At 42.5% G+C, this 26,260-nt stretch overlaps 1 protein-coding gene across 1 annotated transcript in view; it reads left to right on the forward strand.

Moving 5' to 3' along the window:
- The first annotated feature begins 666 nt into the window (after positions 1–666).
- Positions 667–26,260, forward strand: part of TMED4 (transmembrane p24 trafficking protein 4) — a 37,939-nt gene continuing 12,345 nt past the window's right edge. The window contains exons 1-3 of the mRNA XM_085870721.1: positions 667–944; positions 2,090–2,190; positions 12,095–12,220. Coding sequence (XP_085726847.1) covers positions 791–944; positions 2,090–2,190; positions 12,095–12,220 — 381 coding nt within the window. The 5' untranslated portion in view covers positions 667–790. The remainder of the gene's footprint in view (positions 945–2,089; positions 2,191–12,094; positions 12,221–26,260) is intronic.

Raw genomic sequence — 26,260 nt, forward strand, 5'->3', positions numbered from 1 at the left:
ACATACTCATTCCTACCAGTCCTGCCAATGTCCGTGTACCCCTCTATCCCCAAAGCGTCGAGATACCCGTCGAACTCAAGTCCAAACCGATGTCGTGTTTGTGCCGTCACCTCTTTAGGGAGGCTGTGGCTGTGGCCCGTCATTCTACCACGCGCTCCCCCTCCATCACACCGTTCACTTCACCCTGGTGATGTCCTCCCCCCACATCCCCGTGAGATAAATCGATAAAATGATTCACGTGGTGTTGATTCAGCACAGGCATGATGGGCCAAAAGGCCTCCTTCGTCAAAGTTCCTTGTGTGGTTTCCTAATGAGAAGAAGAAAAAGAAGAAGAAGAAGAAGAAGAGGAAGAAGAAGAAGAAGAAGAAGAGGAAGAAGAAGAAGAAGAAGAAGAAGAAGAAGAAGAAGAAGAAGTAGAAGTAGAAGAAGAAGAAGAAGTAGAAGTAGAAGTAGAAGTAGAAGTAGAAGTAGAAGAAGAAGAAGAAGAAGAAGAAGAAGAAGAAGAAGAAGAAGAAGTAGAAGTAGAAGTAGAAGAAGAAGAAGAAGAAGAAGAAGAAGAAGAAGTAGAAGTAGAAGTAGAAGTAGAAGTAGAAGAAGAAGAAGAAGAAGAAGAAGAAGAAGTAGTAGAAGTAGAAGTAGAAGAAGAAGAAGAAGAAGAAGAAGAAGAAGAAGAAGACGACGACGACGACGACGACGTTACATTCAGCGCGCGCTCCGTGTGGTCGGCAGGACGAGTCCTGACGTGGCACACTGAGGGCGTGCGCGTGCGCGTTGAGCTTTGCGGCCCGCCATGTCTGCCAGTGCGACGATGAAGCGATTCACGGTGTCCTGCTTCCTGTGCTTGGTGTTCAGCTTTCAGCTTTCGGCGGCTCTGTACTTCCACATTGGCGAGACAGAGAAGAAATGTTTTATCGAGGAGATCCCAGACGACACCATGGTGATAGGTAATGTCGCTTTACACAACGTTGTGACGCACGAGGTGTCCCGGATCACGATGTGGTCATGTTCGGCCTTGGGTCGAGCTTACAGGACGAGTTTGTTTTGCTTTTAACATTTGTTCACGTCGCGACCTTTGTGTTGGAAACACATGAACACTCGCGACAGTACCCGAAGGGAATGGGACACAGCTCTTTAAACAGAAGGACCGACTGTGTTACATACCGGTCAAACTCCAACGTGTTACATACCGGTCAAACTCCAACGTGTTACATACCGGTCAAACTCCAACGTGTTGCATACCGGTCAAACTCCAACGTGTTACATACCGGTCAAACGCCAACGTGTTACATACCGGTCAAACTCCAACGTGTTACATACCGGTCAAACTCCAACGTGTTACATACCGGTCAAACTCCAACGTGTTACATACCGGTCAAACTCCAACGTGTTACATACCGGTCAAACGCCAACGTGTTACATACCGGTCAAACGCCAACGTGTTACATACCGGTCAAACGCCAACGTGTTACATACCGGTCAAACGCCAACGTGTTACATACCGGTCAAACTCCAACGTGTTGCATACCGGTCAAACTCCAACGTGTTACATACCGGTCAAACTCCAACGTGTTACATACCGGTCAAACTCCAACGTGTTACATACCGGTCAAACTCCAACGTGTTACGTACCGGTCAAACTCCAACGTGTTACATACCGGTCAAACTCAAACGTGTTACATACCAGTCGACCTCGGTGTTACGTTCCGGTCAAACTCAAACGTGTTGTGTACCGGTCGAGCTCGAAGGTGTTGCGTACCGGTCGAGCTCGAAGGTGTTACGTACTGATCCAATCCCACCCCTCTCCTCTCTCTCCCTTGTCATGTCAAGCCAGATTAGATCCGTGACTTGCTACAAGTAGCATGTAAACCTGTACTAACCTGTTGGTTGGTATACGTGTCTGATATGTATCGGTATGTCATCCCGATGAGGGCAAATGAGCCCAAAATCCGAATCGGTGGTTCCGTTTGACCTTAAACTGATGATTACCATATAGTATTTGTCTCTTTGTCAGAGTCAAATTTAGTTGATTAGCATTTGCTGTTATCCTAATGATGTCTTGATTCACTTGTTTGCTGTTCCATTCCTCCAGGTAACTACAAGATTCAGCTGTGGGATAAACACAAGCAGGAATTCCTGCCCTCTACCCCTGGCCTTGGCATGCATGTTGAAGTCAAGGAGCCAGAAGGAAAGGTAAAATACATATTTTAAAATTATTCTGGTGTGTATTTATACACACACACACACACACACACACACAACGAGTGGATTCCACTGTTTGAGCCACACCTCTTGCTGACAGGTGCATAATCTCAAGCACACCGCCATGCAATCCCCATAGACAAACATTGGCAGGAGAATGGGCCGTACTGAAGAGCTCGGTGACGCGACCTGGCACCGTCATAGGATGCCACCTTTCCAACAAGTCAGTTCATCTAATTTCTGCCCTGCTGGAGCTGCTTCGATCACCTGGAAGTGCTGTTATTGTGAAGTGGAAACATCTCTGAGCGACAACAGCCCAGCCATGAAGTAGTAGGCCACACAACCTCACAGAACGGGACCGCCGAGTGCTGAAGCGTGTCGCACGGAAAAATCTTCTGTTGTCGGTTGCACCACTCACTACCAAGTTCCAAACTGCCTCTGGGTTTGGCGGATGCCAGGAGAACGCTACCTGCCCGAATGCAGAGTGCCACCTGTAAAGGTTCGTGAAGGAGGAATAATGGTCTGGGGCTGTTTTTCATGGTTCGGGCTAGGCCCCTTAGTTCCAGTGAAGGGAAATCTTAATGCCACGGCAGACAATGACATTCTAGACGATTTTGTGCTTCCAACTTGGTGGCAACAGTTTGGGGAAGGCCCTTTCCTGTTTCAACATGACAATGCCCCCATGCACAATGCAAGGTCAACACTGAAATGGTTTGTCAAGATTGGTGTGGAAGAACTTGACTGGCCTACACAGAGTCCTGACCTCAACCCCATCGAACACCTTTGGGATGAATTGGAATGCCGACTGCGAGCCAGACCTAATCGCCCACCATCAGTGCCCAACCTCACTAATGCTCTTGTGTCTGAATGAAAGCAAATCCCCGCAGGAATGTTCCAACATCTCGTGGAAAGCCTTCCCAGAAGAGTGGAGCCTGTTCTAGCAGCAAAGGGGGGACCAACTCCATATTAATGGCCATGATTTGGGAATGACATGTTAGATGAGCAGGTGTGCACATACTTTTGGCCATGTCGTGTGTGAGTGTGTGTGAATATCAATATAAATATATGTTTGGTGTTGGCTTAATGGTTCATGTGGTGGGCTTGGGATCTTGGCATCCTGAGTTCAAATCCCATTTGGCTGTTGAATTAATACCAGGTGGGGTTGACTGCCTGTCATCCTTCCGAGGTTGGCAAAATGTGTGCAAGTGAAGTAAAAGGTGTGACAAAAACCAAACCATTTAACAACAACAAACTAGAACGGCACTCGGCGTGCATACCTCCACCAGGCTGAACACTACCTTTTGTATCCCACTGGCAGGCCGGATTTGCATCCGGATCTCCAAAATCGAATCGGCATGTTCTTGTCACCTACCCAAAATCGTCCACATCGTTTTGTCACAACTTCTCCACGATGTTTTGAAATACCATGTTATATGTATATCATTTTTGGTCCTGTCTCTCAATGATGAAGAATTGCGTAAATCCATGATAACCTGACCTTTGGTGGTGGAGGTAATAACACCTTCTCAAGCAAAGCAATGTCTTTTGTCAAACTTTTACATTTTGCCTAAACTCACCACAAATGTACCTTTTTCCGTACCATAATCGGATCCTTTTTGTCACGTCTCTCCATGGGTACGATTCCAAACATGAAACTTTCTTTTCCCCTCCTATCTCCTGTGATGAGCTCGAAGCACTCTGCCTGTTACTCTCACGTCGCAGGCTGGGAGGTGGCCTCTGCTTTTTATTTATTGGAACCAATCTCGCTCGCTCTCAGCTATCTGACCTTCCACAACAACTCCAGGATGTGCATGTTCATACAATAACCCCCCCCCCCGAACCCTCCTTTCGAGTGAAGTTCCCAATATCCAGAATTACTATACTCTTCAACTCTCTTGTTCCTCATTTATTTCGTTTATGCAACTGCCTTCCATGGATTACTCAATCCCAATCTTTTCTTTAGGATTTCAAGCATGTAGATCAGAGTTCACACCAATCTCACGTCACTCCCCATCCTTACCCACAATAACGTTTTGTCATGTCATCGTCCATCCTTACCTCATTCAGCCCCCAACCTCACCCAAAGCCAAACCTTAAGTGTGCAGGTTGCTGTGGTTTTTTTTTTTTTCTTCTTCTTTTTTTTTTCTTCGCTCTCTCTCGCTCTCTCTCGCTCTCTCCCTCCTTCATTCCATTAGTTGTGTCTACCTTCTGCCCCACAGTGACCTCTTGTCGATTTCCCCCCCCCCTTTTTTTACCATCAGTCACCTCGCTCTTTTATGAGCCTTGATCTTGTATTGATAATGAATGAAAAACATCTCCTCTACAAATAACCACTTGCAAAAAATATAAAGCTCAACCCGAGTACAAATTGAGCACGCACGAGTGTTCCAGGGCCACAAGAGGAATTACGGTATACTTTGATTTATGCACCTATTGCTAAAAGGTGGTTGTGTGTGCCAGTGTCAGTCACAGCCAATGAAATTTTGTGGACAGGTTGGGTGTGTGATGACAACGAACTGATTATATTTTGGTGAAGATCCGGATCCAACTTTTAGAATTTTTTCAGTGATTCTTCACCATTGAGAGATAGGGCCAAAATGATATAGTACTGTATAGCTTGCATGATATTTCAAGCATGCATTGGGCCCGTTATATTCTCGTGGATCAAGCATTACGTGGCGGAGGTATGTGTGGAACTGAGTGCTCTTCCAGTTATTATTATTATTATTATTATTATTATTATTCATATCATAATATCACAAACATAAGTTCAGAAGTGTACGGATTCGCATCTCACCATACCCTAATTTTTCAATCAATGGAATTACAAACTATTAGACTATTTCGTCTCATTTACCAAATACCACTATCGTCTCCACTCCCACCTGAACTTATTTCTCGCCGGCCCAACATCCAGTGTTTGAGATTCAATGATTCACGAAAAATATGTTAGTTATTTATTTAGTTATTATTATGTTAAATTAGGGTATGGTGAGATGCGAATCCGTACACTTCTGAACTTCCTAGGTGAAAAAGGACTGCATTTTCGAACTCGGTGGGGTCGATTTACTCGAAGAAATGTTTAGACGGACGACAAATTAATTGTAGATTAGAAAATATCGAAATGAGTAGGATTAGTGACTCAACTCCAGTAATGATAAATCTTGTTTTCGGTCATATTTTCGAAATGGTCGTGAATTCAATGTCTGTGCAGTCATTTCTTAGAGTAAATCGACCCCATAGAGTTCGAAAATGCACTCCATTTCCACCTCGGACATCCAGAAGTACCCGTAATCGTACCTGACCATACCCTAATTTATTCAAGTCATGAGACAAAGTCGTCATATGGAGCGACCTCCAAATCACCTCCGATCCAGCTAAAAAAATTCATGCGCATTATTGGATCATATTAGAATAATTTTAAGCTTGTGGAGCAACATTCTATTTTTTTCGACTTTTTTGGACCACCCGATTGTACATGTATATACACACACAGTGGGGAGAACAAGTATTTGATACACTGCCGATTTTGCAGGTTTTCCCACTTACAAAGCACGTAGAGGTCTGCAATTTTTTATCATAGGCACACTTCAACTGTGAAAGACGGAATCTAAAACAAAAATCTTGAAAATCACATTGTATGATTTTTAAACAATTAATTTGCATTTTATTGCATGAAATAAGTATTTGATACATCAGAAAAACAGAACTTAATATTTGGTACAGAAACCTTTGTTTGCAATTACAGAGATCAGACGTTTCCTGTAGTTCTTAACCAGGTTTGCACAGACTGCAGCAGGGATTTTGGCACACTCCTCCATACAGATCTTCTCCAGATCCCTCAGGTTTCGGGGCTGTAGCTGGGCAACACAGACTTTCAGCTCCCTCCAAAGATTTTCTATGGGATTCAGGTGTGGAGACTGGCGAGGCCACTCCAGGACCTTGAGATGCTCCTTACGGAGCCACTCCACTCCTGTGTGTGTCGGGTCGTTGTCATGCTGGAAGACCCAGCCACGCCCCATCTTCAATGCTCTTGTTGAGGGAAGGAGGTTGTTGGCCAAGATCTCGTGATACATGGCCCCATCCATCCTCCCCTCAATATGGTGCAGTCGTCCTGTCCCCTTTGCAGAAAAGCATCCCCAAAGAATGATGTTTCCACCTCCATGCTTCACGGTTGGGATGGTGTTCTTGGGGTTGTACTCATCCTTCTTCTTCCTCCAAACTCGGCGAGTGGAGTTTCAACCAAAAAGCTCTATTTTGGTCTCATCAGACCACATGACCTTCTCCCATTCCTCCTCTGGATCATCCAGATGGTCATTGGCAAACTTCATGCGGTGGCTTGACCAGAGGGACCTTGCGTGCGCTGCAGGATTTTAATCCATGATGGCGTAGTGTGTTGCTTATGGTTTTCTTTGATACTGTGGTCCCAGCTCTCTTCAGGTCATTGACCAGGTCCTGTCGTGTCGTTCTGGGCTGATCCCTTACCTTTCTCATGATCATTGAGGCTCCACAAGGTGAGATTTTGCATGAAGCCCCAGACCGAGGAAGATTGACTGTTATCTTGAACTTCTTGCATTTTCTAATAAATACGCCAACAGTTGTTGCCTTCTCACCAAGCTGCTTGCCTATTGTCCTGTAGCCCATCCCAGCCTTGTGCAAGTCTACAATTTTGTCCCTGATGTCCTTAGACAGCTCTCTGGTCTTGCCCATTGTGGAGAAGTTGGAGTCTGATTGATTGAGTGTGGACAGCTGTCTTTTATGCAGATAACGAGTTCAAACAGGTGCAGTTAATACAGGTAATGAGTGGAGAATGGGAGGGCTTCTTCAAGACAAAACTAACAGGTCTGTGAGAGCCGGAATTCTTACTGGTTGGAAGGTGATCAAATACTTATTTCATGCAATAAAATGCAAATTAATTATTTAAAAATCAAACAATGGGATTTTCAGGATTTTTGTTTTAGATTCCGTCTTTCACAGTTGAAGTGTACCTATGATAAAAAATTACAGACCTCTACGTGCTTTGTAAGTGGGAAAACCTGCAAAATCGGCAGTGTATCAAATACTTGTTCTCCCCTATATATATATATATATACACATACACATATGTATCTAAACTCAAGTCTCAATAAGGTCGACACTGATTGGTTCAACCGTAATGACGTCACGGTTAATCCGAATGCCCATTGGTCGGCTCATCATCTTCACCTCGAGCTCCCATTGGCTGGAGCAGAGTTCGTCGATGATTGACGTTTGCAACCACATCCTGGCGAGAGGGGGGATGGATTTCCCCTCAGGTCCATTCACCATTTGTTACCGTACTTCCCTTGATCTTTCCATGGTGAAAGAGACACACAGATCGTACAAATTCCTTTTGTTGACATAATATTGGATCGGTGGTGAGGATGAAGGTTGCTTCCAACATAGTTAAATGAAATGAGCTCCAACCTCGGCTCAATATCCTGAACATATCTGCATTGTACTGGTCTGCACAGATAGGGTTGGCAACCAGGTGTTGTGCAATGGCAGCTGAAGCAGATACAATGGCCGGTGGTTGCTGGATATTTCTACATGCTCACACTGGTTGTGTTCTAACCTTCACAATCTTTCTTCGAATCACCAAGGGGACGTGTTGTTTGATCCGATCGGCCAATCTTAGTGTTGTGCGGCTCACATACCGAGCTTCACATCGGCACTTAAACTCATAAATAACATTGCTGGTTTGTGAGGTAGGTAGCACATCCTTGTTGACTGACGTCAGCAAATGGCGAGAGGTAAAGATTACTCGGGGTTGCACAGCCAGAAACGTGTTGGACACTGTATTGTTATAGATTCGGCGGCACTTAACTGCACCGCCGTGTCTGGGGTTATAACGCCGGCTAGTTCGGCACAGGTCTCGGGTCACGTGCCTCAGATCACGATACCAAAGTACACTTGGGCCTTACCAGTTGGGGATATAGACCCCGGCTACAGACTGGGTTTGATCAGAGACCGAGAGAAGTCTGCCAGTCCGTGGCCCGTTTTGGTTTTAAATACAAATCGAGCGATTGTTCTTCAGCGCGGCATGAATAAATTCAAGGCGGCAACTTTCGCATGAATCAGCCAGATTTTTTGGGGACACATCAGGGAACACGACACAAGCAAAGCATTCACGAACGTTATCATTCATCTGCAACCCGCTCTTACCTCGGGAGCTACGGATACGGGTTTTGAAGGGAGCCCTCGCAAAATATACCTTAGGCCTGGACAACATGCAGACAAGACACGGAGTACTTGGTGGTGCCTCATGGACGAGAGGAAAAGTGTCGAAGGCACGAATGCGGCTCGTGACAAGCCGATGGTGTCGGATTCGAGCACCCAGCTCGAGCATGCAGCGTGGCAAAATGGTACTCGTACTCCTATCGGCATCGCTCGCGCATGCCGCGTGACAAGAAGGCGGCGACGACGTCCTTTTGTCGGCACCGCTCACGCTCCAGCCTCGGCGCGTCCAGCCCCTTGTAAGGTCGACGGCACAAGAGCTAAAGATCCGGTGTGTTCCAGCTGGTTCCCCACAAGGTCCATTATGTGAATCCAGGCCTGGCTGGTACACCAGACTAGGCCTAATCTGGGTGTTGGACTCTCCAGGTGTATCGATGGGATGAAAAAACGTCATCGAGCCGTGCAGGTAGTAAGGACAGTCAGAGGCTCCGTGGTTGGATTCAGGATGAACCTGTGGATGACCTGCAGACTGGATCCATGGCCGAGGAGGAACAGCTCGTCGAGTCACTCCTCACGAAGCAGATCCCAGACTCACTAAGCCGTTCCTCTTGCCTTTCGGGGCAGGCCTTTTCCAGACCTCCTCTGGGGACCCGTTATTGGTCCATCGTTTGAGATTGCAGCAGCTCTCCGCCAATGGGTTGCCAGCACGTCTTGTTGACTGACTGTCAGGGCGCCGGGTGGGGGGCTGGTTAAGAGGGTGGCAGGAAGAAGGCGCCTCTCTGTACACCACCACTGTATGAACATCGGACAGCCTGTTACGCCTCCCGACACACATGTAATGTCCGATTACCAAACAACCTGGCTAAACATGCATTTAAGGGGGGATCTGGGCTAATCCTATAATTAATAACTCACTTAGGGCCCATTTCCACAACAATTTGTTTGATTTGTACTTCAAACCTTCGTGATGATTGCCCTTTCCATGGCATCCTGATGTAGACTGGACATTTGTCCGGACCAATCTTCCGATCTTTTCTGGTGTTTAGAAACTTGTGTATGTATCTCTTAACTATATACTCAGGATAACCATGCTCACCGATTTATATTCATGATTTTGTCAATTTCAGCAGGAAGATTACAAGGTGAACAAATCCTCTGTGCTCTGTGAACCAGGATATTGATCAAGGCAATTTTGTTTCTCGAGGAGCTGTAGGAGTCCCACCGAGTACACTGCCCTGTGAAAGTCGGCTTCCGGTAGACGGATGTTGTGAAACCAAGGTTGGATCTATCAACCAACACATCCAAAAACGAAATGCAGAAGCTATCATGAAATGCAGAAGCTATCACGAAATGCAGAAATTGACTGGTCGGCAAGGGGTCGATTTATTTTTATTTTTATTTTTATTTTATTTTATTTTTTTTAAATTTAATTTAATTTAATTTATTTTCCCCCATCGTATACTATCGGTATGTTGATGACATTTTTGCTTTGTTTGAGTCTCGGATGGCATGTGACAATTTCCAGGCATGGCTCAACACCCTCCATCCAGCGTTGAAGTTTACCACGGAGCTGGGATCGTCAAACGCGTTACCGTTTTTGGATGTGTTGGTTGATAGATCCAACCTTGGTTTCAGCTTGGCTTGCACTGAGGAACACACATTGCCAACTGGTGGTTCGACTTCCACCGTGCACGTCTGTGCTGCGGACACCAGCAGCTCTCACTCGCCCTCCCCCTTCTCCATGCCTGATCCGAGCAACTTCAACCACACGGCAAGCCAAAGCACAGCTCATGAGACAGCCGCACCATCTCCACTACTCCGACTAGTGCCGCCGGCCTGGTTACAAATCCGGACAGCGCGTTGCAGGACTCGAACACCGCACATGCGCAACCATCCAGCAGGCTTGCAGACACCCCACACTCCCCATTTGCACTATTCGTGTGTGTGGGTGTGATGTTCGTGGTACCTCTTCGTGGCAATTGCCATATCCACCATGTGATTGGAAAACATCGCCGGCTCCCGTTGCATGAATGTGCAGACCTGTGCGGTTTGTCCAGTTTCCCGGCTCAAACCGTGTTAAAGTGGTCGCGGCGGCCGACTGATTGCCGTTCAGGGTTGGATTACGGGCCTCTCCATGACACCGTACCGAGTGGACTAACAGAGAAAGTCGATACGTGACACTGATTGGTGCCATACGCCCATTTTCGAATCGCGACTGAGTAGCATGGCCTCGTTCTGAGTGTGAATCGCCCAAATCCGATCTGTCCTTTAACGGACGTGTTCAATTCTAATAGCGATCAGAACAACCCAAATTTACTCGACGAGAGACCAAATGATTTTTTAGTGTGTTTGACTAAAGGCACGGCAGTAATACATTCAGAAGCAATACAATCATTTTTATAATAGGGGCAATAACCCTGAGCGCTTACCTGGTAAAATAATGAAACTGAGGAGTAAATGTAGCATTGGGATTCTCGTATGTACTGTTTGTGAATGTCTGTTTTTGCAGCTGTAGAGAAACTTGGGTAGAGTTTGAAACAGCAAAGGGCTTACCTTGTGTAGCTTTTCATGGTTTCTTTATGCAACTTTCTTCGGCTGGAAGAGCATGGGAGGAGTCTATTTATTTATAATCTGAGTTATCTGGTTTGAATACGGGGTTGGAAAATAAACGTTTGGGAATGAGGTTTGAAGGAAAAATGAAGGTTGAGGAATGCGGAAGAGTACAATGGGGAATGTTGTACCTACAATCATTGACCCCATAATAGCAGCTCGTACAGATTCCGCATTTTCTCCTCAAACCAACCTCTCTAACAACTCCATCTTTTCACCAAATGTCATAACCTTTCTCTGCTTTTTGGTACAACTAACTTTATCCATCACTTTTACATTTGGGCTCAATTAAAAACGGTGTGGGAGAAACACCACAAGGCTCGTAATGGGAAGTACTCGTTCAGGCATGAGACGCAAACGATGACTCGTCTCAGGTCAAAAACCGAGATCGGTCGAAATGAAATCCTGCGATAACAGAATCGGAACACAATAAGTTGCCCACGACTGGTAGAAACCTGCGACCGTAGAACCTGCAATATTGGAGGGGTAGAACCTGCAATATTGGAGGGTTTCCTGCACAGTGTTCCTGTCCCCACGTTTTCCAGTGCAGTGAAATATTTTGAATTGCGAGCAGTAGGTATGTTTTTGCTTCATGCACGTAACTTTATGGGTTGTTATTATTATTATTATTTTTACCTAATACAGAGCTGTCAGTTGCCTATACACCGCCCAAATAAAGGTATGTTTCAGAGGAATGTGTTGCATGCTTTGAACAAGATGGCCGGTTGGGCGGTTACTCTGCCAGTATATTATAATGAAGTATTCTGAGAATACATTTTTGAGAGTGAAATTGTGAAGCTATGGGCAAATCATCCCAGTTCATTAGATTTTAAAATTTTATTTGACGGATTGTTCAGTAATTTGTCATACGGGATTATATTTAGGATGTTCGGAGGCTTTTTGGCTCACGACACTGTTGCTTTATAAATGGAAGGATTTGTAAAGCGTTCCGTTGTATAAAAGGCAATTTAAATTTGTTAAAGTGGAAAACTCCACTCTTGCCTAGTTGTGTATGTTTGCATGTTATTTGCTTCAACAGCACAACATGTCCTCTCATTGGCACCTTTTTGTATCCCATTGTTGTGTGCAGCCTCTCTTGTCGAAGCAGTACAGCTCTGAAGGTCGTTTTACATTCACTTCACATACCCCAGGGGAACATCAGATCTGTCTGCACTCCAATTCCACCAAGATGGCTTTGTTTGCTGGAGGAAAGCTGGTGGGTGAGGCCAAACCTTTTGGCTTTGTTTTTAATTTGTCTTTTGTTGTGTTTTTTTTTTACCTGTGTTGTTCAAGCTGTTATTTTCAGCACAAGGACCTTATCATTATATAATAGACGAGCGAGGTACCCGTGGTGTACACGGGAGGGGGCTGAACAGCTGGTTTGTGAAGGACATGGGTAAAAAACATCTTACCGCAGCTAAAGGCCCTGTCACACCTTGAGGATTTAGCCAGCTATGTTGACGAATGAAAAATTTGGCTAAAACGCTGGCACGTCGAATACGTTATGGGTAAGTTTGTATACGTTACGAGCACGCTGGCATACGTCGTAGTACGCTGGCTTTCTTTCGTAGTATGCTGGCATACGTCGTAGTACGCCGTGCTGTTAGACAAATTTTCCATGCTTGAAATTTTTCGACGTATGCCAGCGGATGAATCGCACGTTCCGCATAATGCTGGCCATAAGTTGTAGGCACATTACGCGATCGTTGACACACGTTACTTGTAAGTTACTCATAAGTCGAAACACGTCAAGGTAATGGTTAGCATCAGTGTTCCAGACTCGCTGTTTTTTTTTTGTTGTTTTTTTCTTCGGTATGACGGTGATGTTGACACTTCGATTTCTAGTGCGGTTATAATATAATATAATTAATAGGCTGCCGCTTAACGATTTAAATCATAACCGCACTAGAAATCGAAGTGTCAACATCACCGTCATACCGAAGAAAAAAAAAAAAACCAGGCAGTCTGGAACACTGACTCTAACCATTACCTCGACGTGTTTCGACTTATGAGTAACGTGTGTCGACTCGTGTCAACGATCGCGTAACGTGCCTACAACTTATGCCAGCGTATGAGGAACGTGTGTCATACGCCGAGTACGTTGAGAAATTTTCAGCATGCTGAAAATTTCTCGACGTACTCGGCGTATGACGAAGTATGCCAGCGTACTACGACGTATGCCAGCGTGCTCTTAACTTGTACAAAACTTACCCATAACGTATTTGACGTGTGCCAGCTTGGTTCGGCAAATTTTTCATACGTCGGCATACGCTGGCTAAAACGTCAAGGTGTGACAGCGGCTTCACTCTTCGATGTCTGGTGCGGTTATGATTTGAATCGTCGAGCCGCAGCCTATGAATAGCCTAAGCCACGTGATCGTCGGCGATATGCTGCTGCGCGCTATGTATAAGTTAGACTATCGTTGAGCATAGGTTGTGAACGCCGACAACACGCTCAGCATTCGTTGGTACAAGTTATCTATATGTGATTGAAACGTTCTGTGTACGTTACTAATACGTTACGCATACGTCCAACACGTTATTATACGCCCAAAACTTAAAAAAACATCAATAGTTCAGCGTATGCCAGCGTTTTACAAACATCTTGATACCTTGCCATATGCTGGCTAAAATGTCAAGGTGTGACAGCCCCTTAAGGTAAGCAAATATAGGCACTTTAAACAAACACTCATGAGGTAAACAAATATAGATACTTTATACAAACCCTCGTAAGGTAAAGAAATATAGACACTTTATACAAAAACTTGTGAGGTAAACAAATATAGATAGTTTATACAAACACTCGTGAGGTAAACAAATATACAAACTTTATACAAACACTCGTGAGGTAAGCAAATATAGATACTTTATACAAACACTCGTGAGGTAAACAAATATAGATACTTTATCCAAACACTCGTGAGGTAAGCAAATATAGGCACTTTAAACAAACACTCATGAGGTAAACAAATATAGATACTTTATCCAAACACTCGTGAGGTAAACAAATATACACACTTTATACAAACACTCGTGAGGTAAACAAATATAGATAGTTTATACAAACACTCGTGATGTAAACTAATATACACACTTTATACAAACACTCGTGAGGTAAGCAAATATAGATACTTTATACAAACACTCGTGAGGTAAACAAATATAGATACTTTATCCAAACACTCGTGAGGTAAGCAAATATAGGCACTTTAAACAAACACTCATGAGGTAAACAAATATAGATACTTTATACAAACCCTCGTAAGGTAAAGAAATATAGACACTTTATACAAAAACTTGAGGTAAACAAATATAGATAACACTCGTGAGGTAAACAAATATACACACTTTATACAAACACTCGTGAGGTTAACAAATATAGACACTTTATACAAACACTCGTGAGGTAAACAAATATACACACTTTATACAAACCCTCGAAAGGTAAACAAATTTAGACTCTTTAAACAAACACTCTTGAGGTAAACTAATATAGATACTTTATCCAAACACTCGTGAGGTAAACAAATATACACACTTTATACAAACACTCGTGAGGTAAACAAATATAGATACTTTATACAAACACTCGTGAGGTAAGCAAATATAGATACTTTATACAAACACTCGTGAGGTAAACAAATATAGATACTTTATACAAACACTCGTGAGGAAAACAAATATAGACACTTTATACAAAAACTTGTGAGGTAAACAAATATACACACTTTATACAAACACTCGTGAGGTAAGCAAAGATAGATACTTTATACAAACACTCGTGAGGTAAACAAATATAGATACTTTATACAAACACTCGTGAGGTAAACAAATATACACACTTTATACAAACACTCGTGAGGTAAACAAATATAGATACTTTATACAAACACCCCTGAGGAAAACAAATATAGATACTTTATACAAACACTCGTGAGGAAAACAAATATAGACACTTTATACAAACACTCGTGAGGTAAACAAATATACACACTTTATACAAACACTCGTGAGGAAACAAATATTGATACTTTATACAAACCCTCGTAAGGTAAACAAATATAGACACTTTATACAAACACTCGTGAGGTAAACAAATATACACACTTTATACAAACCCTCGAAAGGTAAACAAATTTAGACTCTTTAAACAAACACTCTTGAGGTAAACTAATATAGATACTTTATCCAAACACTCGTGAGGTAAGCAAATATAGATACTTTATACAAACACTCGTGAGGTAAACAAATATAGATACTTTATACAAACACTCGTGAGGAAAACAAATATAGATACTTTATACAAACACTCGTGAGGTAAACAAATATACACACTTTATACAAACCCTCGAAAGGTAAACAAATTTAGACTCTTTATACAAACACTCTTGAGGTAAACTAATATAGATACTTTATCCAAACACTCGTGAGGTAAACAAATATACAAACTTTATACAAACACTCGTGAGGTAAGCAAATATAGATACTTTATACAAACACTCGTGAGGTCAACAAATATAGATACTTTATCCAAACACTCGTGAGGTAAGCAAATATAGGCACTTTAAACAAACACTCATGAGGTAAACAAATATAGATACTTTATACAAACCCTCGTAAGGTAAAGAAATATAGACACTTTATACAAAAACTTGTGAGGTAAACAAATATAGATACTTTATACAAACACTCGTGAGGTAAACAAATATACACACTTTATACAAACCCTCGAAAGGTAAACAAATTTAGACTCTTTATGCAAACACTCTTGAGGTAAACTAATATAGATACTTTATCCAAACACTCGTGAGGTAAGCAAATATAGATACTTTATCCAAACACTCGTGAGGTAAGCAAATATAGATACTTTATACAAACACTCGTGAGGTAAACAAATATAGATACTTTATACAAACACTCGTGAGGAAAACAAATATAGATACTTTATACAAACACTCGTGAGTTAAACAAATATACACACTTTATACAAACACTCGTGAGGTAAGCAAATATAGATACTTTATACAAACACTCGTGAGGTAAACAAATATACACACTTTATACAAACACTCGTGAGGTAAGCAAATATAGATACTTTATACAAACACTCGTGAGGTAAACAAATATACACACTTTATACAAACCCTCGAAAGGTAAACAAATTTAGACTCTTTATACAAACACTCTTGAGGTAAACTAATATAGATACTTTATCCAAACACTCGTGAGGTAAGCAAATATAGGCACTTTAAACAAATACTCATGAGGTAAACAAATATAGATACTTTATACAAACCCTCGTAAGGTAAAGAAATATAGACACTTTATACAAACACTCGTGAGGTAAACAAATATACACACTTTGTACAAACCCTCGAAAGGTAAACAAATTTAGACTCTTTATACAAACACTCTTGAGGTAAACTAATATCGATACTTTAAACAAACACTCGTGAGGAAAACAAATATAGATACTTTATACAAACACTCGTGAGGTAAACAAATATACACACTTTATACAAACACTTGTGAGGAAAACAAATATAGATACTTTATACAAACACTCGTGAGGTAAACAAATATACACACTTTATACAAACACTTGTGAGGTAAATTAATGTAGATGCCGTTCTCACGTGACAATGAATGTGGATGAATCTGCCGGCAAGAAAAGGCTGATGCAAAACGCTTTGTCCGAATCGAAAATGAAAATGATAATTGTGTTGAGAAATTTATCAAACCTGCCACCCACCTTGGAGTGGTTAAAAGTTGGGTTGTTCGGTTGGAAACTCAAAATCACAATTTTGTTGGGATATTATTAACCTCCGCCATCGAAGATCGGATGTTATTGTTTTCACCCCTTTCTGTTTGTTTGTTTGTTTGTTTGTGAACAGTATTACAGAAAAACTCCTCAACGGATTTCGACGAAACTTGGTGGGGGGATAAGGTATGGTCCAAGGATCATGCCATTAGATTTTGGACCTTGTCCAAAATCCAATATGGCCGCTATGGCGGCCAATTTGAAAAAATATTTGAATTTTTTTTGCATTTCTACATGTTTTAAGTGATTTCCAACCCCCCCCCCAAAAAAAAATTGTTCGAGAAAAAAAATTTTTTGCAACTTTTTTTCAACAAAATTTAGATTTTTTTCTTTTGCATTTCTACATGTTATAAGTGATTTCCAACAAAAAAACATGCCAAAATTATAATTGCGGCTGATTTTGGAACTTCAGGTGGATATACCCACGTAAAATCAATTTCTGTCTCAAGGAATCTAGTTATGACGAATGAATTGAGTATGTAAAAGGGAAAGTTGCAAACTATAACTCCTGTGAGCACTGTTGACGTCAAATTGAATGAATAGGATATCAGGTTCACTTGAGTGACCTCGCAGTATTGGCGGCGGAGGTTTTGCACTCTACCGAGTGCTCCCCCTCTAGTTAAAACGGTGAATATTTCTGCAAAACCCGTGATTGGCGTTTACCTCTGGATCGGGAGCAGTTTCGTACGGATCAAAAATCTAACTCATCATTGTAATTGAGGTATTTACGAAACCTCCTAATCTACCTTCGGGCATCCGCTGGAACCCCAAAACATTCCACAGATGGTTTGACGGGGCTAGCCCAAAAACTGAGGGAATAGTTCGGGGACAAACAGAGATGGGCCCTGCTGCTTCATTATAATATACATTTTGATAGTTCTGTTGACTTGTGTTTGTGTTCACAGTGCATTGGATGATTAGACATGTGGCCTCTTTGTGTCGGTCTCCTTGAACATGCTTTGTTAACTTTTGTTGTAATTTATCTACACATGGTGTGTCAACTTTTTTGTGTTTCCACTTTGAACTGGTTGTGGTGGTGCTGGTGGTGGGGGACATTTTGAACCCCTTTCTCTCCACACCTCACTTTATTCACCCACCTCCCACCCATACTCCTCTCTCATACCCTTTTTCTTTTTATCAATTCATATTTTTCAAATGTAATCAATTGTTCCTCAACCTTTTTGCATCTGCTCCCTTTTATTGATTTTGTTTATCTTGACTTTAGGACTATATAAGAATGCTTATGACTCTCTTTTGTTGTATCCTCAAGGAATCCCATTTCCATTCACATTTTGAACTTCTCAAATCCAATGGTGGGATGTTTGTTAAATTTCAATCCATCGATCAATTTCTTTCTGCTTTTCATTTGGAAGCAAAATTGCAAAAGTGCTTCACAAAGATGGAAGAGTTCAGAAAAGAAAAACTGAAGACAAATAAACTGTAAAACGAGGGGATTTTAGGTGAAGTTTTTAAACCGAATTGATGAGGCTGAGAGGTTTTATTTTATTATTATTATTATTATTTTTTAATAGGCAGACAGTTCTGTCATTAGCCTGGTGTTGGCTTAGTGGTTAGGGTGGCGGCTTGGGATCCTAGGGTCCTGAGTTCAAGCCGCGGTGGCCGCTGATTTAACACCAGGGGGTTGACTCAGCCCGTCATCCTTTTGAGGTTGGCAAAATGAGCACCAGTGTACTGGTAAGGGGGACACTGCATCAGCGGCATAGCCGCGTCCCAACCAATGATGCAACCAGCAGCCACAGGCTGCACTCGACAGAGTTCCGTCATTGACGAGGTTCGTCATATCATCATTGATCCAACATCATCATCGTACTATAATGGAGTTATGGCATATGTGTATGTGTGTCTGCTTTGTACCAATTGGTCAGAGAGTTGGCCCAACTCCACCCACAATTGTAACTTGAAAAAAACCCCCCGAAAAAACCAATAATCATGTCCACCATTTTGTAAAGGTGCAAAGGCCTTAGGCCTCTGGTGTCAGCCCATGGACCACTGCAATTGGAATTATCCCAGGTATATAACATGATGTATTGTACATGCACATACGCAGTCGGAATATTTTTGCTTCGTGTATATAACCCAGGTTATTGGTTTGCTGGCGCCAGCAGTGACCACTATTTTCGTTGTGTCTGTGTGTCTGTCTGTCTGTTTGTGACTCTCTACAGAGCATAGCTCCATGACGTTTGATGCAATCTTGATGAAACTTGGACACAAGCTAGATGTCATGGTCTAGTTGTGTCTTTTTGTATGAGGGGCGTCCCATGCCCCTTGTGGGCGGAGCCACGCCCACTTGAACTTTTTATATATTTTTTCTCGATTTTTTTTTTCCTCCCAATTTCATTTCCTAGCAGCTGTGCCTAATGTCCATAAGTACAACATATAAAAAAATCCGATTTGATTTGGTCAATTTTGACAGACGAGATAGGTTTTTATGAGAGGGCTTCCTCAAAAGCTTCCACTACCTCAATTTTACCTATCTTGGCATTGTTCAATAATGCCCGCGAACCATCGTCGCCTCCCGGCTAGTTTTTATTATTTACATGACAGCGGTCTGTAGCCGATACACTGCCCAAATGAAGTGATGAGCAATTTGTGTCATAAATTAAGGGTTTTGTACGTAATTTCGGTTTTCGCCTGAGTTTTGAAGGCTGAAAATATAGAAGGGTCGCTCATCATTTTAACACTTTTTCTGCTGGTCTGAAGAATGCTCAATCAACAAAGGTCTTCATCCTCGTGTGAGGAACCAACGAGACTCCAATAATTCGACCATGGGCGGCTTCCTTGTAAGTGTGTAAGGTGTAATTGGGTCAGAAATCTTTCCCCATCTTCAGTTATCTTACCCATCCTCCTGCTCTTTGTACTCTAAATCCTGTGGTGAGACTGTTGCTTTAAAACAACTTGTATTCTCCTCCTGGAAGGCAAATCCAACCAAAGGCAACCTTGGATCATTGCACAAAGCCTGCAACAAGTGGGCGTCTACTCTCAGGAGAGCCAGAAAGCAACATCTGCCCAATCTCAAGAATGAGCTTTCAAACTTCTCATTCCTTCAAAACCTGGTGGTTCCTCGTCAAAGCTGTCTCTGATGTATGCTCCCCTTCCACCTTTCCTTCTCTTCAAATGGCACCGCAGCTGATGCCCCTCGTGAGAAGGCCGGACCCTTCAATTCTGTGTTTGCTTCAAATTCTTGTCCCTAACCCCTCCCTCTCTGCACCCATCCTTCCCAGTCGTACCCAACTGCTCCTGGACTCTGTGTCTTTTGCACCTGAAAAGGTGGAAAAGTTTCTGGCGACCCTCGACTCTGACTCTGCAACTGGACTCGGTGGCATCAGCTCACATGACCTAAAAACATGCTTTGTTGCTCTTGCATTTCCTCTCTCTCTCTGCCCTTTTCATTGTCATTTACCTAAGGCCATCTTCCATCTGCTTGGAAATCGACCAACATCACAGCATTTTTCAAAAGGTGTAAAAATGGATCCCCTTATCTACAGCCCAATTAGCTTACTATACTTCAAATCATCAGCAAGGTCATGTAATCCATCATCGCAGTTAACAGAAAATCATTCCTTTTCTCAAGCAGCCTCATCCCACACCATCACTTTGGATTCAGACCTGGTCACTTTACCTTGGACATGCTCTTCTACTCTCCCAACAATGGATGGAGGCCCTCAATATCAGACATGTGATCAGGGCCATCTCTCTGGGCATATATTGAGCTTTTCATGCAGTCTGGCATCCTTCCTTGCTCTGCAAACTGTCTGCTGATGGAATCCAAGGGTTAGGCTCTCAATGGAACCCTTTCATCTCTTCTCCCTGTCAAGGTTAGAGTACACCCAGGCACGGTTCTAGGCCCCATATTATTCCTAATCTTCATCAGTGATCTCACTGACTCTGGAAAATCCTCCATCTCTTTTGAGGATGATTCCACACACTGCCATGATACCCCTTATCCCTCTGTCAGGCAGGCAGCAGCCTCTTCCCTCTCCTCAAACCTTGACAAAAAAAAAATCACAAACTGGTCAAAAACTTGGACAATGTCTTTCAATCCTGAGATCTCGATCATGATGTCTCTCCTGCGATATCTCAATCTCTCTCCCATGATTATTTATTTATATATATATATATATATATATATATATATATATATATATATATATATATATATATATATATATATATATATATATATATATATATATATATATATAGTCATGCGCCGCTTAACGACGTTCCGGGCAACGACGGATCGCATATACGACGGATCTGCTAGCTCTGAAAAAAGAAAAAAGAAAAAAAAATGTAGCTGAAAAATTCCTATCGCCGAGTGATGTAGCCGACGTAGCGCTGCCAGTGGTATAAAAAAGCACATACAATTATGTACGCTGTACAGTACATAATTCCTCATAATGATAATAAACGACAGTGTGGCCCTGTTATAATGCGATCGTTGAGGTCCATAAAATGTCATAGCGAAAAAAGCAGGGTCGTGCTAAATCGGGATTCAACGAAATCGTCTTTCAAACTGAACAAATTGTTTGCACGTTTACCTTCCAGCAAGTAAATTACCTTTGAATTGAAGAATTCTGCGAATAAATCGTTGTTACAGTCGAAATTAAAACACAAATTTGTTTTGAGTGAAGCTTTTCATGTTGTTCAAACAATCGCACTGTTCCGAAAATATATATCACAATTGACAGGAGCTCGTTTCTTCATTTATAAATGATAACATCGATGCAATGATTACGTATTTATAAATTCCAAACGCTATTCATTCATCTTTCTATAATCGATGCGAGAGGAGATTGTAAGCTGCTGCGAACAACACCGATGGCCGTCATGAACAGCACAAAGGTAAAACTAACGTGTCTTCAGTCTCTCTTGGATGCGTGTTACAATTGCCGACAGTATTCAGTACAGTACCATGCTGTGCAGGTTTGTATCCGAGGAGCAATAGGCTATAACATATAGCCTAGGTGTGTAGTTTTGTGTAAGTACGATGTTCGAAAATGAAAACGAAAAAAAAAAAGATGTTCGCACAACGACGACGTCGCTTAACGACGCGTTTCTCAGGACGTAACCGCGTCGTTAAGTGGCGCATTATTGTATATGTATATATGTATATATATGTATATATGTATATATATATATATATATATATATATATATATATATATATATATATATATATATATATGTATATATACACGAGGTGTGTTGAAAAAGTATCCAACCTTAATTTTTCGTGCGTAAACAAATGAAGCTAGGGATGCGTGGTTTGGTGCACGCATGTAGGCGATCCTAATCCATATGTGTGAATATTTTCCCGCTTGCAGAAGCTGTCAGTCGCCAACAGACCACCGATGAGTGAGGAAGTGTAAGTGAGCGCTGTCGGATTTTCGTTTTTGACAAAATGACGGAAAAACTTGAACAACGCTACTGCATCAAATTTTGTGTAAAGCTTGGCGATTCCCAAGCGATCCGCAAGATTTAACATGCTTTCGGGAACGAAGCAATGGGCACCACACAGATAAAAGAGTGGTGCGACCATCTTTGAAGCGGTTGTACATCAGTGGAAAGTGAAGCACATTCTGGTGGGCCCTCAACATCCCGAAATGAGATCGTCATTGACCAAGTGAGGACCCTGCTGATGCAGGATCGTCGAATCACGATCAGAGAACTTGCAGACGAGGCGGGCGTCAACATTGGATCCGTTCATTCCATTGTGACTGAGGATTTGGGCTGAAGGAGAATCTCAGCGAAGTTCGTGCCAAAGCTGCTAACGATCAAGCAGAAGCAACTCCGTTTGGAGATCGCACAGGACATGCTGGAGACTGTGAACAGCGATCCCAACTTCTTCAACACAGTGATCACTGGCGATGAGACCACAGTGATCCGTCATTTTGTCAAAAACGAAAATCCGACGGCGCTCACTTACACTTCCTTACTCATCGGTGGTCTGTCGGCGACTCACAGCTTCTGCAGGCGGGAAAATATTCACGCATATGAATTAGGATCACCTACATACGTGCACCAAACCACACCTCCCTAGCTTCATTTGTTTACGCACGAAAAATTAAGGTTGGATACTTTTTGAACACACCTCGTATATCTTTCTCTCGGGCCACATTTCAAAATTGGCACCGGGACACCGACTGGGCATCCTCCATCATGCAAAGTCCTTCCTTGGCACACCTGAACTCCTGTCCACCTACAAGGCTTTTATCCGCAGCTTGATGGAGTACTGTTCTCCCCTTTGGGTTGGCTTCCCTGCCTCACATCTTGCTGAACTTGACGTCCTAGAAACCAAGGCCTTCAATATCATTGGAATCTCTTGCAATGAAGCTGAGTCTATGGGCCTATCACTTTGCCATCGCCAACAGGTTGGTGGTCTCCCTGTCTTCCTCCTCATTTCTGCACTTGCACCCTCTGCCCTCTCCGTACTTTATCCCCCCCAAGTATCTGAAAGACGTATGTGGTTCACTAGCAATCCTCTCCTCGTGAAACTGTCTAAATCCAGACGCACTTCCTACCTCCACTCATTTATTTCCCCCCCCTTCCACCTCCCATTTTTATTTTTCCTGTCTGTGGAACCACCTTCCAGTCTCTCTCTTTCTCTCTCTCTTTCTCTCTCTCTTTCTCTCTCTCTTTCTTTCTCTCTCTCTCTTTCTCTCTCTTTCTTTCTCTCTCTCTTTCTCTCTCTTTCTTTCTCTCTCTCTTTCTTTCTCTCTCTCTCTTTCTCTCTCTCTCTTTCTCTCTCTCTCTCTTTCTCTCTCTTTCTCTCTCTTTCTCTCTCTTTCTCTCTCTCTTTTTTTTTTTTTTTAAAATGCAAACACTGGAAAAGTTATGAAACTAGAGGCTCGTGTTAGCGTTTCCTCGCAATCGGTTCAAGTGAATGCACCTTTGCCTTGTGTCACATGACCTGCAGTGAGCAGACCTGTCTGACAAATTTGTGGAATTTTTCCATCTGTTTTGTGATTTATTAATTTTTTTCCTGGGATATGGCTTGGAGTTGCATCAGTATGCAAAATTTCAGCCTTCTTCCCCACCTTGAGGGTACTAAACATTATTTATATCGGTGAGCGAGTGAGAGTCTGTGCTTATAAAAAGCTATATATACTCAATATAGTTATTATTTATTTTTGGTGTTTCAGGCTCTCAGAAGTTGTACACATCTTAAATGAAATTACGAGGACTCATCATGTAAATTAAAAGATTAGTGGACAATGGACAAACGAACACGCAACGTGGGATTTGAACCTGCGATCCCATGTGTACTTGCATGGGATCACCAAGCGAGGATTTGGCTCGGATCTGCTATTTCTTTGAAAACCAGCAGATGGAACTCGAAGGCAATATTTAACACTTCATATAATCCATGCAGCCACCAGCAGGTGGACACATCGTTCCATTGAAGGTTTATCCATTGCAAATCAAACCTGTGTGCATGGTACTTTCAGACGAACTCTTGAAAATTTTCTTTATGATTTTTGAAATGTAAGTGACATGGAAAAAGATTATCCTCTGCAATCTATTTTTTCTTTTTGTTAGCCAATATGTTGAATGAGAGTATCGTTGGGTAGTCTCGAGAGTTTAAGTAACATCACTAACGGTGTTAATAGGCCCAGATAGGTGATCGGACTCCTTTCTGTCCTGTAGCTATTTTGAGATCCTTACGCTGAATACTTAACACGACAGCCTTAAATACTTAACACTACAGTGATTGAAAATTGCTGAGCGGTTGGTGTTTGTTTGTGGCCCTATATCTCTGTCGAGTAGCATACCAGATGACGAATACGCTTACCACCGATCTGTGTGGTTTTGTTTTTGATTTGTTGATATTTAAAGTTAACACTTTATGATATGATTTCAATAAGTAGGCTGTTGGTATCAAGGATAGAGCTCGTTTTAACATTAAAATAGGGCAGAGATACTCTGAGCTGGAGCGGAGCAGATTTGGTGAATAGTCTGAGTCTCCTTATATATCATTGTTAGATGTGACAAAACTCTCTTCGATTTATGTCCAGTCTTGCCTGAGAGGAGAGGCTATTGTAATCGTTCCTTGTGAGTATGTGAGTCCACGGACTTTTATGTTTTAGTGCAGGATAGATCATTCTCAGATCTGACATAATCTACATACCCCGGCTCTTTCGTTCATTCTACTATCATCAATGAAAAAGAAGTTGTCTAATTTAACCGAACAAGTGAGGCATGCATACGATTCTGTGCAGCAATTGCGACCAAAGCAAACTGTTTTGATATAACGCTCACATCATTTCTTTCCGGCCTTGCAGCGCACTTCAGACCACAGACTTGACTCTCATACCTCGGCAATCTTAGGCACGGTTCCACAAAGTTGTCTAACTTAACCATACCGTGATTTGATACCTTTATCGTTGTTGATCTCCAAGGAGGTGCAATTGTCACGGTGCTGTGTGTCGGTACAGTTGGTCAGTGAGTGAGTCGGCACTCGTTCTCAGATCTACAAGTTCTGTGATGTTCTTATCTCTACCCATACTCCTCCTGGACCTTTGTGCTCTGGTCCAGTTGGATGTTCCACAAATGATGATTATCGTATCGTTTGTCCATCTGCCGACCACCGGCGTCTGTCTCTGCAAATTCCTCGAGTTGTTTCCCATTTCCATTTGTTCGATGCGAATGTTGCTGGGTCTCCAGCCCAAAGTTTGCTTTTATTTACTTTCCACATGCGGGATTTATGTAGTGCTGAATGACTGCATTTGGCCAGGTCTTTTGGGGGAAAGCTTAGTGTAGTGCCGAGGGAACCAACCACGGGACTAGTGCTTGGATCGGTTTAAACGGATTTTATAATTTTTTTTTCAGTTTATTTGACAACCTTCCAGGCCACGCAGCATTTCGTGGCAAGGTTTTTCTCTTGGCTCATCGTAGCTGCTTCTTTGGCTTGATGTGATTTTTTCATTGCACGGCAACAACGTTGCACGCACGTTGTTAAACTGACTTGTTACTTCGGCCCGAGGGAAAGAGGATTACTGTGCTGTGACTGTTTACTCGCAGCTGGATCGTTTGAGCCCTCGGTTCAAATTGCTTGTGCTCCGTCCTTTATCTTGTCTCGCAAGTTGGCACGTGATGGGCATTTCTCTCGACTGTCGAAGATGAAATATCGTGCCTGTTTATTTAAGATGAACCCTTAACGGGGGTGCTTTGTGAATGTTGGTGATTGGGTGGGGTGGATAACAGCCAATGGTGTTTTCAAAAATTCTCTACTTTTGTTTGTTGGTGTGTTCATCACCCCGGGCGCGAAGCGGAAAGCGGCGTTAAGCAATTGGTTCACCATGTCTGTCTACAAACGTCAGTTTATGAATTCTTCCTGACTCCACATGTGCAGAGAGGAGTGAGATAATTTTATTTTTTCTCCATGGCTGTCTGCCTGGCAGTTAAACAAGAT

This window comes from Eptatretus burgeri, chromosome 1, assembly GCF_056783735.1.
Source record: "Eptatretus burgeri isolate ZD-2024b chromosome 1, Ebu_testis_v1, whole genome shotgun sequence".
Taxonomy (NCBI): Eukaryota; Metazoa; Chordata; class Myxini; order Myxiniformes; family Myxinidae; genus Eptatretus; species Eptatretus burgeri.